At 41.5% G+C, this 15,768-nt stretch overlaps 1 protein-coding gene across 3 annotated transcripts in view; it reads right to left on the bottom strand.

Annotated features, from left to right (window-relative positions):
* Positions 1 to 3,064: 3,064 nt before the first annotated feature.
* Positions 3,065 to 15,768, bottom strand: part of chst10 (carbohydrate sulfotransferase 10) — an 86,792-nt gene continuing 74,088 nt past the window's right edge. For 2 of the 3 annotated variants that reach the window (XM_068033880.1, XM_068033881.1), the window contains 3 exons: positions 10,588 to 10,698; positions 7,813 to 7,918; positions 3,065 to 7,143 (listed from right to left, as the gene is read on the bottom strand). In XM_068033880.1, coding sequence (XP_067889981.1) covers positions 6,606 to 7,143; positions 7,813 to 7,918; positions 10,588 to 10,698 — 755 coding nt within the window. In that variant the 3' untranslated portion in view covers positions 3,065 to 6,605. The remainder of the gene's footprint in view (positions 7,144 to 7,812; positions 7,919 to 10,587; positions 10,699 to 15,768) is intronic. The other variant, XM_068033882.1, reaches the window with a different exon arrangement.

Genomic DNA, 15,768 nt, shown 5'->3' with positions numbered 1-15,768 from the left:
ACCCTCATCCACCTGTTTGGTCACCTTCTCAAAAAACTCAATAAGGTTTGTGAGGCACGACCTACCCTTCACAAAACCGTACTGACTATCTCTAATGAACTTATTCTTTTCAAGATGATTATAAATCCTGTCTCTTATAACCTTTTCCAACATTTTACCCACAACCGAAGTAAGGCTCACAGGTCTATAATTACCAGGGCTGTCTCTACTCCCCTTCTTGAACAAGGGGACAACATTTGATATCCTCCAGTCTTCCGGCACTATTCCTGTCGACAATGACGACATAAAGATCAAGGACAAAGGCTCTGCAATCTCCTCCCTAGCTTCCCAGAGAATCCTAGGATAAATCCCATCTGGCCCAGGGGACTTATCTATTTTCACACTTTCCAAAATTGCTAACACCTCCTCCTTGTGAACCTCAATCCCATCTAGCCTAGTAGCCTGAATCTCAGTATTCTCCTCGACAACATTTTCTTTCTCTACTGTAAATACTGACGCAAAATATTCATTTAACACTTCCCCTACCTCCTCTGATTCCACACACAACTTCCCACTACTATCCTTGATTGGCCCTGTTCTAACTCTAGTCATTCTTTTATTCCTGATATACCTATAGAAAGCCTTAGGGTTTTCCCTGATCCTATCCGCCAATGACTTCTCATGTCCTCTCCTTGCTCTTCTTAGCTCTCCCTTTAGATCCTTCCTGGCGAGCTTGTAACTCTCAAGCGCCCTAACTGAGCCTTCACGTCTCATCCTAACATAAGCCTTCTTCTTCCTCTTGACAAGCGCTTCAACTTCTTTAGTAAACCACGGCTCCCTCGCTCGACAACTTCCTCCCTGCCTCACAGGTACATACTTATCAAGGACACGCAGTAGCTGCTCCTTGAATAAGCTCCACATTTCGATTGTTCCCATCCCCTGCAGTTTCCTTCTCCATCCTACGCATCCTAAATCTTGCCTAATCACATCATAATTTCCTTTCCCCCAGCTATAATTTTTGCCCTGCGGTATATACCTGTCCCTGCCCATCGCTAAGGTAAACCTAACCGAATTGTGATCACTATCACCAAAGTGCTCACCTACATCTAAATCTAACACCTGGCCGGGTTCATTACCCAGTACCAAATCCAATGTGGCATCGCCCCTGGTTGGCCTGTCTACATACTGTGTCAGAAAACCCTCCTGCACACACTGGACAAAAACTGACCCATCTAAAGTACTCGAACTATAGTATTTCCAGTCGATATTTGGAAAGTTAAAGTCCCCCATAACAACTACCCTGTTACTCTCGCCCCTGTCAAGAATCATCTTCGCTATCCTTTCCTCTACATCTCTGGAACTATTTGGAGGTCTATAAAAGACTCCCAACAGGGTGACCTCACCTCTCCTGTTTCTAACCTCGGCCCATACTACCTCAGTAGACGAGTCCTCAAACGTCCTTTCTGTCGCTGTCATACTCTCCTCGATTAACAATGCCACACCCCCCCCCCTCTTTTACCATCTTCTCTGTTCTTACTGAAACATCTAAATCCCGGAACCTGCAACATCCATTCCTGCCCCTGCTCTACCCATGTCTCCAAAGTGGCCACTACATCGAGATCCCAGGTACCAACCCATGCTGCAAGCTCACCCACCTTATTCCGGATGCTCCTGGCGTTGAAGTATACACACTTTAAACCAGGTTCTTGCTTGCCAGTGCCCTCTTGCGTCCTTGTAACCTTATCCCTGACCTCACTACTCTCAACATCCTGTACACTGGCATTACATTTTAGGTTCCCATTCCCCTGCTGAATTAGTTTAAACCCCCCCGAAGAGCACTAGCAAATCTCCCCCCCAGGATATTGGTACCCCTCTGGTTCAGGTGAAGACCATCCTGTTTGTAGAGGTCCCACCTACCCCAGAAAGAGCCCCAATTATCCAGGAAACCAAAACCCTCCCTCCTGCACCATCCCTGCAGCCACGTGTTCAACTCCTCTCTCTCCCTATTCCTCGCTTCGCTATCACGTGGCACGGGCAACAACCCAGAGATAACAACTCTGTTTGTTCTCGCTCTAAGCTTCCACCCTAGCTCCCTGAATTTCTGTCTTAAATCCCCATCTCTCTTCCTACCTATGTCGTTGGTGCCTATGTGGACCACGACTTGGGGCTGCTCCCCCTCCCCCTTAAGGATCCCAAAAACACGATCCGAGACATCACGAACCCTGGCACCTGGGAGGCAACATACCAACCGTGAGTCTCTCTCGTTCCCACAGAACCTCCTATCTGTTCCCCTAACTATGAAGTCCCCAATGACTAATGCTCTGCTCCTCTTCCCCCTTCCCTTCTGAGCAACAGGGACAGACTCTGTGCCAGATACCTGTACCCCATTGCTTACCCCTGGTATGTTGTCCCCCGCAACAGTATCCAAAACAGTATACCTGTTGTTGAGGGAAACGGCCACAGGGGATCCCTGCACTGCCTGCTGGTTGCCTCTCCTTCCCCTGACGGGAACCCATCTACCTACTTCTTTTACCTGAGGTGTGACTACCTCCCCATAACTCCTCTCAATAACCCCCTCCGCCTCCCGAATGATCCGAAGTTCATCCAGCTCCAGCTCCAGTTCCCTAACCAAAACTAAAAGAAAGAGATTTTAAACCACCCAAATATATAGTTTTTACTTACCCAGCAGTCCCCTGGTCCTCCGAAAACAAAAGGGAATTAACTTTTAAACTTCCACTGAAATTGACTTCCCAGCTGTAAGCTCGCTCTCGCACCTCCGCTACTGTCAAGCTGCAGTCACCAAAACTAAAAGAAAGAGATTTTAAACCACCCAAATATATAGTTTTTACTTACCCAGCAGTCCCCTGGTCCTCCGAAAACAAAAGGGAATTAACTTTTAAACTTCCACTGAAATTGACTTCCCAGCTGTAAGCTCGCTCGCGCACCTCCGCTACTGTCAAGCTGCAGTCACCAAAACTAAAAGCATTGTTTGTATTGTACCAGTACTTATTCATTCGTGTGCAGTAATGTCTGTAAAGCCATAAGTACTTGAGTCCAAGTCACAGGACACGAGTTTCAACACCCATTTATTAGACAGAATTGCTTCCAGATCTCCAAACTCAGAATTACAAAACACCATTAAAACAAAAAAAGTTAGTGCAAATATTCATGGAGTGAATAATAATTATTAATGTAAGCCAGAGGTGACCCAAGATGTTAAATTCAGAACTTATAAAAAATGCACTAGAATAAAGATAAAATTAACAAAGCACTTGTACAGAAAAACAAAAATCAAATGCGAATTATATTCTTTAATCAGGTATGTTTTTTGAAATAAATGTATATTTGAATACCCAGAAGAAACTGGCTAACTCTTTTATAAAGTGGCCTTAGGCCTCTAAATGGAATTTACATTTAAGTTGCAACAACATTTTAATCCTTAGTTCTAAGGCAATGTATTGTTCATTTTTGAATTCTTCAATAATTTCATCTGGTAATATAACTATTTATTGGAGAAAATATATTCCAAATATCTTGGCTAGTCAACTAAATAACTTAAATAGAGTAAAAATATTGTACTGAAAATGCATAAAGAAAAAACAAAGTATATGACGAGCATTAAGACAAAAGATACCATACAAATTGAACACCAAGAAAATGAAAAAAATGACTGAATGCAAATATATAGAACAAAAACAGTGTACATCTGAGAGAGCAATGGAAAGGCAAATGTTACACATCTCCATTCATAATAAAAACAGGTGTAATGAAATATGCCAGAAAACCGGAGTTAAGGTTATTATTAAGAAAAGAAGCCAAATGGAGATTGGCTGGGCATGTTGCTCAAAGAAATGATAACAGGTGGACAAAAAGTCTAATGGAGTGGCAGCCAAGAACAGGAAAAAGAAGGGGGAGACCGAGAAGAAGATGGAGAGATGGCATATCATACCTAGGAATCACATGGGCGAGAACAGCAAGGGATAGAGGTAGATGGAAAAGGCAAGAGGAGGGCTATGTTCTAGTGGACGAACACAGCATAAATGATGATGTCTCGTGGTTGTTTACTACCTGTAGTTAACTCAAGGTTAAGCACTGGAACTCCTGCAGATTACTAACTGGATCAGTTCAAAGTTTAACAAAGCTTTTCAGTGACATGATCTATCTATTCTTTCAAGAGTTAAGGTTGACTTGAGGGTCAAAAGTCAAACTTGACTGAACATGAGGGAAAAAAATTCTACAGGGAATGATTAGCAGACTAAATGGGAACATCATCACCAGTAGCAGTCAATAATGAAAGGTTATTAGAAATGTCGCATATTGTGGGCATGCAAATCACATCCTACTGTATGGTTCAAGCTATTAACTTTTCAAATATTTTCAGAATTAAAGTTGTAGTATCCATTTTCTTGCCTTTTCGTAAGCTTACACTATAGGTAGTCATCTCATTAGCCCTGCAGGTAATCATTAGATTTCTCAAAATATTTAAAACAATAATGCCAACAAAAGAAGAATTGCAACTGGGCAACAGAGATTTCATGATGAAAGTTACTTTTAGCACATTATAATAAAAATTACTGGAAGACTAAAATTTAAAATACATAGAAAATATATTTCTAAGCACTACTAACTAAGCGTTAACAATAGTGTTATTTCTGTGTACAAGTAATGTGTGATGTGCATGTTTGGCTTAAAAATATCTGAGCATCTCTGGTGTGTATTCTTCTGCCACCTGTTCTGCACTCTTCTGAAGGTTAGTATCATGAAATGGAGTTTCCGATAATTCTCTTTACAACAACAATAACAACTTGCATTTATTTGGCATAGATAAAACGTCCTAAGGTGCTTTACAGAAGCTTATTCCGACAAAGATTGACAACGAGCCAAAGGAGATATTTGGAGGGGTGAACAAAAGTTTGGTCAAAGATGTGGGTTTAAGGACAATCTGAAAGAACAAGAGGGATCTAGAGATGTTTAGGGAGGGAATTCCAGAGTTTAGTGCCTAGATGGCTGAAGCCATGGACATTAATGGTGGGACAAAATGAGTGAAGGATTCACTCTAGGCTGGAGTTGAAGAAATGTAGAGTTCTCAGAGCATTGCAAGTGAGGCCATGAAGGTTAAACTTAAGGAGATGGGGAACTGGCAGCCAATGTACATCAGAAATGACAAGATGATGGGTGAGTCGGACTTGGATATTGGCAGCAGAGATTTTGGATGAGCTGAAGTTTATCGAGCGTGGAACATGGGATGCCAGCCAGGAGAGCATTGGAATAGTTAGTCTGGAGGTGGCAAAGCCATGGATTAGGGTTTCAGCTGCAGACAGGTTGAGGCATGGGTGGAGATGGAAGTAGGCAGTTTCTGCCGCAAGAATGATACAGTCACACATACAACAATGTTTTTCTATAGGTACAAAAATAATGCACTTTGGGAAAAAAATGCCAAGGTCCTGACACCCAAGAGGTTAAAACAGTTTCATATCTATTTTGTGCATCAGTTTTAATATATTTACGAAGGACAGCTACTTACATAAATACAGTACACACATCAGCCAGCACACTTTAATATCAGAATCATGATGCACAGAAGTTCAAAGTTTCCCAAAGTGGTTTGTAAAATAAAACCTGTTTATTTTGTGAAATTAATCTTTAATATTGTATAGTGCATTTATCAGCAGGTTAACTTAAAAGTTTAGAAATAACAGGAGCTTGGTAGCTTTATCAGTTGGCTGCTGATGATCAAGCACACTGTTTGAATTCCAACGTTTGCTGTCTTTCCAACTTGCTTACTGTATGGTTAGGCAATTTCCATCAATTCCTAGTCACCACCCAGATGCTGGGTGCTTCAACCCAGAAGGAAGAAAATAAAATCATATCTTCTGTTGGCCAATAGTGTTTTTCATTGTCTTTTGAAAATCCTTTTGTTTCCCACCCCAACTATCCCCCAACCCAGCTGAGAAAAGTTGGTGAACAGGATAGTTGGTGGGGAGGGGGGGGGGGGGGGGGTGGTGAGTGGAGGGAATTGAAATCACTTTCACAAAAAATACCAATTGTCAACTAGCTAATTAATAAAATTGACCAACAGATATGCTTGAAAATGGATACTGCAGCTTTAAATGTGCAAATTTTAGGTTTATTATCTATTGTATTAAAAGACTTTTCCAATCGATGCTCACATCCAAATTCAACTAAATGAAGTAAGTTACAAGAAAATTATTTTTCCAGTATCTGTGACTGTGTGACGATAATTCAACCTAGGGGTCAAAAGGCATATACAGAAACATCTAACAAATGATGTGCTGCTCAGCAATTAAATTGACTTCTACTGTACTTATTTTGGAAATATTTTCTTTACATTTTGATGGCTTGTAATGTTGTTTTGATGTGCTCCATGCATCATATTACTGCTTATCTACTTTTAAAATGCATAAAATATTGTTATTCCTGTGTTTATTTATTACTGCATACATGCATGGATTAAAATGCTACCACGTTTCAAGCTTCCTATCACTCCATGTGTCTTCACTGACCTCTGCTGGTGATGGCATTAAAATGTCCAGTGTTTAACAAAAACACCTAAAAAGAAATATAAATATGCACTGTACCCCTATTAGGCAGAGTGCTTGATTAAATCAGTTGAACAAAAAATCAGGTTCATCATAACCAAACAGTTTGAAATCTCCTTGGAAACGTGCATTAAGGCGTTTTATATCTCGTTTGCTGATTCCAGAGAAATACTGCTCGATCTTGGTTCTATTGTATGCTGTAATGCCTGGTGGGATTGGGGGATAGGATACCAAGTTACTCATTCCTACTTTCTTTAGAATGTATGGAGCATCCTTTTCCAGTGTTTCATGATGTCCTATGACATTATACTTGATTTCACAAGGTGCACAAAGCTCTACATACGTAGCCCAGTGAATAATGGGTTCCCCTATCTTAATATCAAGCCACTTATGGTTAGGATCACCTAAATAGCGAATAAAGTCATCAAATTGGAGTCCTTTAGTCTCTGTGCGATTCCTTCTGTACTTCTGAATAATTGCTGGAGCAATGTTATATCTGTACCATGGTTCAAATCGAGGATTCTTTAGAAACTTGTCTTTGAATGCAGAAATAAGTCTTTCAAAGGGATCCCTAACAACGAAGAATTTGAAATATGTATTTAATCTGAAAAAAAAAACAAAAATGAAAGTTACAATCATGCTAGATTGGCCATGTGGTAGATAGCGAGGAGGACAGCTGTAGACTGCAGGAAGATATTGATGGTCTGGCCAGATGGGCAGAAAAGTGGCAAATGGAATTCAACCCGAGAAGTGTGAGGTGATGCATTTGGGGAAGTCAAACAAGGCAAAGGAATACACGATTAATGGGAAAATACTGAGAAGTATAGAGGAAGTAAGGGACCTTGGAGTGATTGGTAGAAAAATTAGAGGGGAAATGAGGAAACACTTCTTCATCCAGAGGGTGGTGATGGTCTGGAACTCACTGCCTGAAAGGGTAGTTGAGACAGAGACCCTCAACTCATTCAAAAGGAGTCTGGATATACACCTCGTGCTGTAAGCTGCAAGGCTACAGACCAAATGCTGGAAGGTGGGATTAGCATTTCAGCCGGCACAGGCACAATGGGCCAAGCGGCCCCTTTCTGTGCCTAACTTTCTATGATTCTAATCTGGTACTGATACACATTTAAAAATGCTCTAAGCAAAACACAGACATTACAGCTGTGATCCAACAGGCAGAGTGTTAGCATTCATGTTCAATAAATAAAGCTCAAATAGATGATTCAATCAGGATATATTTTGTGTCGAAACATTGGCAAAATAAGTTTACTCCAACCTTTTTGTTATTTCTGTTGCGCTGTATGATGACAAGCGATGTAGGCCATTCTTCTCATGATTATGGATCAAAGGCTCAGGGATGTCTTCAATAGATTTAAATTCTCCTGTAAAAAGATAAAAATGTTTCAATACAGCACTTCCATATTCCAAAATCTATTATTCCTAACTTTATGTAGCATGGATATGGATGCTGTGCTAAAGGAAGTTGCACTGAGTTATACAGTATTACATAGCACTTACAGCATAGAAACAGGCCATTTGGTTCAACAGGTCCCTACCAGTGTTCATGCTCCACGCAAGCCTCCTCCACCCATCCTCATCTAACCTCATCAAAATATCTTTCTATTCCTTTCTCCCTCATGTGTTTATCTAGTTTCCCCTTAAATGCATCTTTGCTATTTGCCTCAAGTGCTCCTGCAGAAGTAAGTTGCAAAGTAAGGCAATCCAGAAGGATGACACAAGATAGAAAAGAGCACTAACCAACTTGTTTTGATATGTGCAATATGAGGCTATGATCCGAGTGTAAGTTTCAGCACCATCTAGTGCCTATTGTGATTTTGACGGGCGGCACAGTAGCGTAGTGGTTAGCACCACAGCCTCACAGCTCCAGCGACCCGGGTTCGATTCTGGGTACTACCTGTGCAGAGTTTGCAAGTTCTCCCTGTGACCGCATGGGTTTCCTCTGGGTGCTCTGGTTTCCTCCCATAGCCAAAGACTTGCAGGTTGATAGGTAAATTGGCCATTATAAATTGCCCCTAGTGTAGGTAGGTGGTAGGGGAATTGAGGGAAGGTGGTGATGTGGTAGGACTATGGGATTAATGTAGGATTAGTATAAATGGGTGGTCGATGGTTGGCACAGACTCGATGGGCCTAACGGCCTGTTTCAGTGCTGTATCTCTAAATAAATAAATAAAGATAAATGGGCTAAAAATTGATAAAGAGGTATGAGAAAGGGTGGCCAAGATGCATCCGAGAATACTAAGGAAGGTAAGGGAGGAAACTGAAGGGCCCCTAGCCATAATCTTCCAATTCTCCTTAGATACAGGGGTGGTGCCAGAGGGTCGCAGAATTGCAAATGTCACACCCTTGTTCAAAGGGTATAAGGATAAACCAGCAACTGCAGGCCAGTCAGTTGAACCTTGGTGGTGGGAAAGCTTCTGAAATGATAATCTGGGACAAAATTAACAGTCACTTGTACAAGTGTGGATTAAGTAAGGAAAGCCAGCACTTTTTTGTTAAAAACAAATCGTGTTTAACTAACATGATTGAGTTTTTTGATGAGGTAACAGAGAGGGCTGATGAGGGTAATGCAGTTGATATGCTGGAGTGGACTTCCACAGGCATTTGGCCCATCGTGTCTGCGCTGGTTCCCTGGCCTCCTTCTATACTGGAACGATTTTATGAAATCTGGTCCCAGTACATGATGAGTCACATCGGCATTTTTATGATGTCCCATAAATGGAATTAAATGGCTTGAACAGGAAAATTGCAGAGTGAAATGGGTATGGTAATGATTTGTCTTCTCATGCATTTTACAATCAGAACATTTAGTAGTGAATGTTATCTGTTGAGTGGAAATACCTGTACTTTGGGAAGCTGATTGCTATTGGATGGTAAGGGTGCATTGTTGCTGGCTGTGCCAGGTGGAACCACTTATCTGTTTTCTCCCTAATTAGGATGCAGTCTGTGAAGCCTGAAGACTGGTGCAAGTTCTAAAGCGTAGGAATGAAACTTACTTATTTGGCACACTTTACAGTATTTGAAACTGCATAAGATTTCTAAAGATTTTTTGATGAATTTGGCGAACTGAAGATTTGAAGAATTTCAGCAATGAAACTAATAGAGCAGAAACTAAAAATATTCCTGCCATTGTAAAACCAGACTAAACATTGTTCCTTCATATGTTAAATTTTCTGATTCTTTTGTTTGAAGTCATACTCGTAAGTTGTTCCAAACTACAGAACTGTTTACAAATATACCTATTCAAATACAAAACTAGGCTGGGAACAATATGATAAAATACATTAAGTGCTGAATTAGTGTCAATGATCTCTCTTCACACTATGAAATTAACATTATACTTATAAAACAGGAAAACCTTTTCAGCCAAATGTCTTAACACCAACCAGTCCATATGTGAACAGCTATGAGCAGTTTCAGAGCATTTAATTGTGGGAATGTGTATCAAAAAATTGTGCAAAATTTGCTGTCAATGCTGTAGCATTACATTCCCCAGAAACGCAAATAAATAATGTATGTTCAGTTCCATTCAAACTAGGGAAAGCACACTGTACTATAAAGATGATTAATGGAAGCAATAAAACACCAAAGAAAACATGTTCTTTTTTTGTTGTCAGTCTTACATGCTCCTCCCTGAAGGTGCTGGCTCTCACTGTGCTCCAGTAGCACAAATGCCATCAGCCCTCAAGTGACCACTCTTCACGTATGAGTGGGCCAAATTGAAAGAACCTTTGGCTTTGTTACTTCAAATCCATTATTATTGACATTAATATGCAGGGGTATAATGTCAGCTGTCTTCTGTGATCTGCAGGAAATTCACATTAGTCTGGCTAATATTTGCCCCTCAGGGTAAAGCAGAAACATTAGTAGTTCTGGAATTACTTGCACTGTTGCCACTGTATGTGGGTGGGAGCTTGTATGCCAGGTTGTTCCAAGTATTTGCCATATATCAGTGAAAATGACCATCTCATTTAACTCCAAATCTCTCAACTGATTCATGCCTGGGGCAGTGATTATTGACTGATAGCTGTACCTGGGGAAAATACAATAAACCACTCTACTAATTCCAGCACATAGGACAGCTCGATGATGGGGTAAAATGAAAACAGAAAGTGTTGGAAAGAGTCAGGATGTTCAGCAGCATCTGTGAAAAAAGGAAAATGGTTAGTGTTTCAGGCCTTATGATCCATTGTAGAAACAGAAGATGTTATAGATGAACAGCTTTTAAGGGGGAAGCAAAAAATGATCACATAGACAAGAATGATCTTTAAAGTGATTAAATGGAAAACAGGAGATGATTAAATGACAGGAGTGAAATTAGATTTCTCCCCTTACTGGACTGTTACCATGGCATCTTATGAGCTCAGAAAAAGAACCCCTTCTCAGTGGACAGTGGTACTTGTCCTTAACACTGGTGCACTGGAAGGGAAGAGTCTGTACTGCAGGGGGGGTTCTTTGAAAATATTGAAAGTACAGTTGATTCAGTGTTTTATATGGTGCAAAGGAGGTAACTCAGAGCAACGAAGCTGAATCACTCCTTCAAATATTCCAGAATATAGGAAATGCAAAGAAAGAAAGAAAGAAAGAATAAATAATATGGCATGGCTTATGAACTCCAGTTACAACTAGAAGAGAATGACGAAGTGGAAATATAACACAAGCCTGTTGATATTGGGGACAAAACCTGGATGGAAACGGGTTTGAGAATCAGATAGAAGAACAGATCTGAAATGAAAACACTGACAACTGACAACATGAGAAGCATTAGGACCTTTGCCAACAATTTTAGGAGCTCTGTGATATATTTGTTAGGGATTCTTATGACTATGGATCAACATACACAAAGTTTGGATTCCCATGGATCTGGAAGCCTCACAAGTATATGTAAGACATTAGAAAATACCCAAATGGTGCTCATGAGACAGTTCAAGATACATTAAATGCCTTGTTAGAATGGAACATTAATTGAGAATGTAATTTGAGATACAACTCGCCTATTTGTCTTAAAGCCAAATGGAAAGTGGAGAGTTACAGAAGATTATCGACAACTCAGTTGCCATGTCCCACTGCCACATGGTCCACTTGAATCAAAATTTAGCAAGATTATTGACAGCACAGTATTTCACTAAGCTGGAAATAACTAATGTGTTCTGTAATATGTGAGTTCTCTCTGAAGACCAGCACAAACTAGCCTTTTTGTTTAGTAACCGGCAGTAAACCTAGAATAAGTATCTGTTCATATACGATGACTCTCCAGTGAAGTTTAATATCTCATCTCCAATATCAGCTATCCTTAATACTGAACAGAAAGGTAACTTTCAATGACATCTGGATGGGTATCTGAACAGCTTGCAAAACTGAGGTATGTATGAGGACAGCGAAGACATGCTGGCATGAAGGTAAACATGGTGAAAGAACAGTGGTGCTGCACCCAAGTCAAGTACATAGGGTAAAGGGTACACCATTGGGCAGGATGGATTCCTACCACAGTATAACCATTTGTATATTCCCAGTACAGATTCTGTTACTTACTAATGACCCTTGGATCTATTCCTAAACATCCACCAGAATGACTCCAAGATAATGGCATGTAGATCGATAACTTATACAGACATTCTTGTGAGTTGGGGAGACAAAATCAATTTCCTGTCACCGAATCACAGTATCTAGAACAGTTACAACAAAAGAAAAATTTTGCACTTGTGTGAGAAAGGTTGGGAAAGAGTGTAGCTAGTAGTTATCATGATCAGAAGACCATGTCAGGCAGAGTATCAATAGGGGAATACTTCAACCACAGCCAATAAAACAGAACGTTCCTATCAACCTGTGAAGAACCATATTGAATTTGATAAATTGGCACCAGTGGTTTTCAAATCTATGACAGGGAAAAAGTGGCACAAGTGGGTTCATATGTATCAGTTGAAACCCTATGAGACTGAGAAGATTCAGGCATTATAACAAATGATGTGCTCCAAAAGAACAAGCTTTAGTGGATTTAAAAGCTGGAAGCAAGGTTAATGGGCAACAATCATTCGAATAGGATATTGACCTACATTGATATTTATCAGTTTTTCTAATTACCTAATTGTAACTAACTGGACACGGAGGTTCTAAAAACATCCCAATCTTAATGACGGGGGAACCCAGCACATCAGTGCAAAAGACAAGGTTGAAGCATTTGCAACCATCTTCAGCCAGAAGTGCTGAGTGGAATATCCATCTTGGCCTCCTCCTGAGATCCCCATTATAGATGCCAGACTTCAAACAATTTGATTTAGTCCACATGATAGAAATGGCTGAAGGTATTGGATACAGCAGGGCCCAGACAACACCCCGGCTGTAGCAATGAAAACTTGTGCTCCAAAACTTGCCGCGCACCTAGCCAAGTTGTTCCAGTACAGCTACAACACTGGCATCTACCTGCCAATGTGGAAAACTGCCCAGGTATGTTCTGTCTACAAAAAGCAGGGCAAATCCAGCCAATTGCCGCCCCATCGGTCTATCCTCAATCATCAGCAAAGTGATAGAAGATGTTGTTGATGGTGCTATCAAACGACATTTACTCAGCAATAACCTGCTCACCAATGCTCAGTTTGGACTCTGCCAAGGCCACTCAGCTCCAGACTTCATATAGAGCCTTGGTTCAAACATGGACAAAAGAGCTGAATTTAAGAGGTAAGGTGAGACCGAAAGCGGCATCATAGAGCTCTAGCAAAATTTAAGTCAATGGGAATCAGTGGGAAAGCTCTCCATTGTTTGGAGTCATACCTAGTGCAAAGAATGATGGTTGTGGTTCTTGGAGGCCAACCATCTCAGCTCCAGAATATTGTTGCAGTCGTTCCTCAGGGTAGTGTCCGAGGCCCAACCATCTTCAGCTGCTTCATCAATGAGCTTCCCTCCAACATAAAGGCATAAAGGTCGCTGATGATTGCGCATTGTTCAGTACCATTCGCAACTTCTCAGATACTGGAGCAGTCCGTGCCTGCATGCAACAAGACCTGGACAACATTCAAGTTTTGGCTGATAAGTGGCAAGCAATATTCACGCCACATAAGTGCTGGGCAATGAGCATCTCCAACGAGAGAGAATCTAACCATCTTCCCTTCCCATTCAACGGCATTACCAACACTGAATCCCCCAACTTCCTGGTGGGTTACCGTTGACCAGAAATTTAACTGGACCAGCCATATAAATACTGTGGCTACAAAAGCAGGTCAGAGGTTAGGAATTCTGCAGCAGGTAACTCACCTCCTGACCATCTACAGGGCATAAATCAGGAGTATGATGGAATACCCACCACTTGCCTGGATGAGTATGGCCCTAACAACACTCAAGAGGCACGACAACATCCAAGACAAAGCAGCCCACTTGATAGGCACCCCATCCATCACCTTAAACATTCACTCCCTCCACCACCGGCACACATTGGTGGCAGTGTGTCCCATCTACAGGATGCACCACAGCAACTCGCCAAGGCTTCTTCAACTGCACCTTCCAAACTTGTGATCTCTACCACCTAGAAGGACAAGGGCAGTAGACGTTGGGAACACCGCCATCAGAAACTGAACTGGAGTAGCCATATAAATACCGTGGCGACAAGAGCAGGTCAGAGGCTAGGAATCCTGAGGCAAGTAACTCACCTCCTGACTCCCCAAAGCCTGTCCACCATCTACAAGGCACAAGTCAGGAGTGTGATGGAATATTCTCCACTTGCCTGGATGGGTGCAGCTCCAACAACACTCAAGAAGCTCGACAGCTTCCAGGACAAAGCAGCCCGCTTGATTGGCACCCCATCCACAAACATTCACTCCCTCCACCACTGACACACAGTGGCAGCAGTGTGTACCATCTACAAGATGCACTGCAGCAACGCACCAAGGCTCCTTAGACAGCACCTTCCAAATCCGCGACCTCTACCACCTCAAAGGACAAGAGCAGCAGATGCATGGGAACATAACCACCTGCAAGTTCCCGTCCAAGTCACACACCATTGACTTGGAACTATACCGCGTTCCTTCATTGTCGCTGGGTCAAAATCCTGGAACTCCCTTCCTAACAGCACTGTGGGTGTACCTACCTCACATGGACTGCAGCGGTTCAAGAAGGCAGCTCACCACCACCTTCTCAAGGGCAATTAGGGATGGGCAATAAATGCTGGCAGTGACGCCCACATCCCATGAATGAATTAAAAAAAAACTTATGAAAATACGAATTAGGAGCAGTAGGCCATTCGGCCCCTTGAGCCTGTTCCGCCATTCAATAAGATCATGGTTTACTCCATGGTTGTCATATATTTTATGAGTATTTGATGATAGGGTCACAAATGCATCAGGATTTAATTAATCTACACCGTACAAAGAAGGACATATCAATTTCCTGTCTTTTGATGGGGTGAGGGAGGAGATGAGGTAGACATTACAATAGAGAAATGCTTTAAGAATCACCTCTAAAAAGCATCCTTAAAATGGAGTCAGTTGTCCAAATGAACGCCAGGAAAGGAAAAGGCTAATATTAATTAAACCAAAAAGGTTTAAACAGACAAAATATTACTTACTAGGGCAACAAGACAAACCATTAAGGCCCAGAAATAGCTTGTTATGGGTGACATAATGATGCCTTGTCTTATCTGAAACTTTGTTTGACCCCCTTGTTAGCAAAGTCCTGATAAGCTAGGGAGTAAACAGTTGACCAGTGCTGGTGCTGCACTGATTTTGAAGCAATCAGGGGTACCAACATGTCAGTGTGAGGCAATTAGCGTCATAAGGGCTGAGAGTGTGGAGCACAAGGTGAACAGAAAAGAGTGCTTCATAAACAGAGTGCTAAAGTCAGGAATTTGCTGCAAGTGGGAAAAGGTGTGGAAGGGGAAGGAAGCGCTGCTTTATTAACTTTGTTTTATCCCCAGTAGCTGGTGAGTGTTTTTTTGTCTCTTAGCTAGGAAACTGTAACTTGCTATTACTTTACTAAATTAGTAACTAATTAATGAATCAAATAAATAAATAAGATTAGATGGACATGACAGGTCAGGTGGTGTGTCGTAACTGCAACATGTGGGAAAGCATTGCGATCCTGGACAACCACATCTGCAGTAAGGGCCTGGAGCTTGAGTAACATTGGCTCAGAATTGTTGAGCTGGAGTCCGAGCTGCAGACATTGCTGGGCATCAGGGAGGGGGAGAGTTACCTGGACACCATGAGACCCTTAGGTGAAGCAAAAC

This window comes from Heterodontus francisci, chromosome 6 (assembly GCF_036365525.1).
Source record: "Heterodontus francisci isolate sHetFra1 chromosome 6, sHetFra1.hap1, whole genome shotgun sequence".
In the NCBI taxonomy this organism is placed as follows: domain Eukaryota; kingdom Metazoa; phylum Chordata; class Chondrichthyes; order Heterodontiformes; family Heterodontidae; genus Heterodontus; species Heterodontus francisci.
The sequence above is the reverse complement of the archived record's forward strand: the minus strand, read 5'-3'. Positions and strand labels throughout refer to the sequence as shown.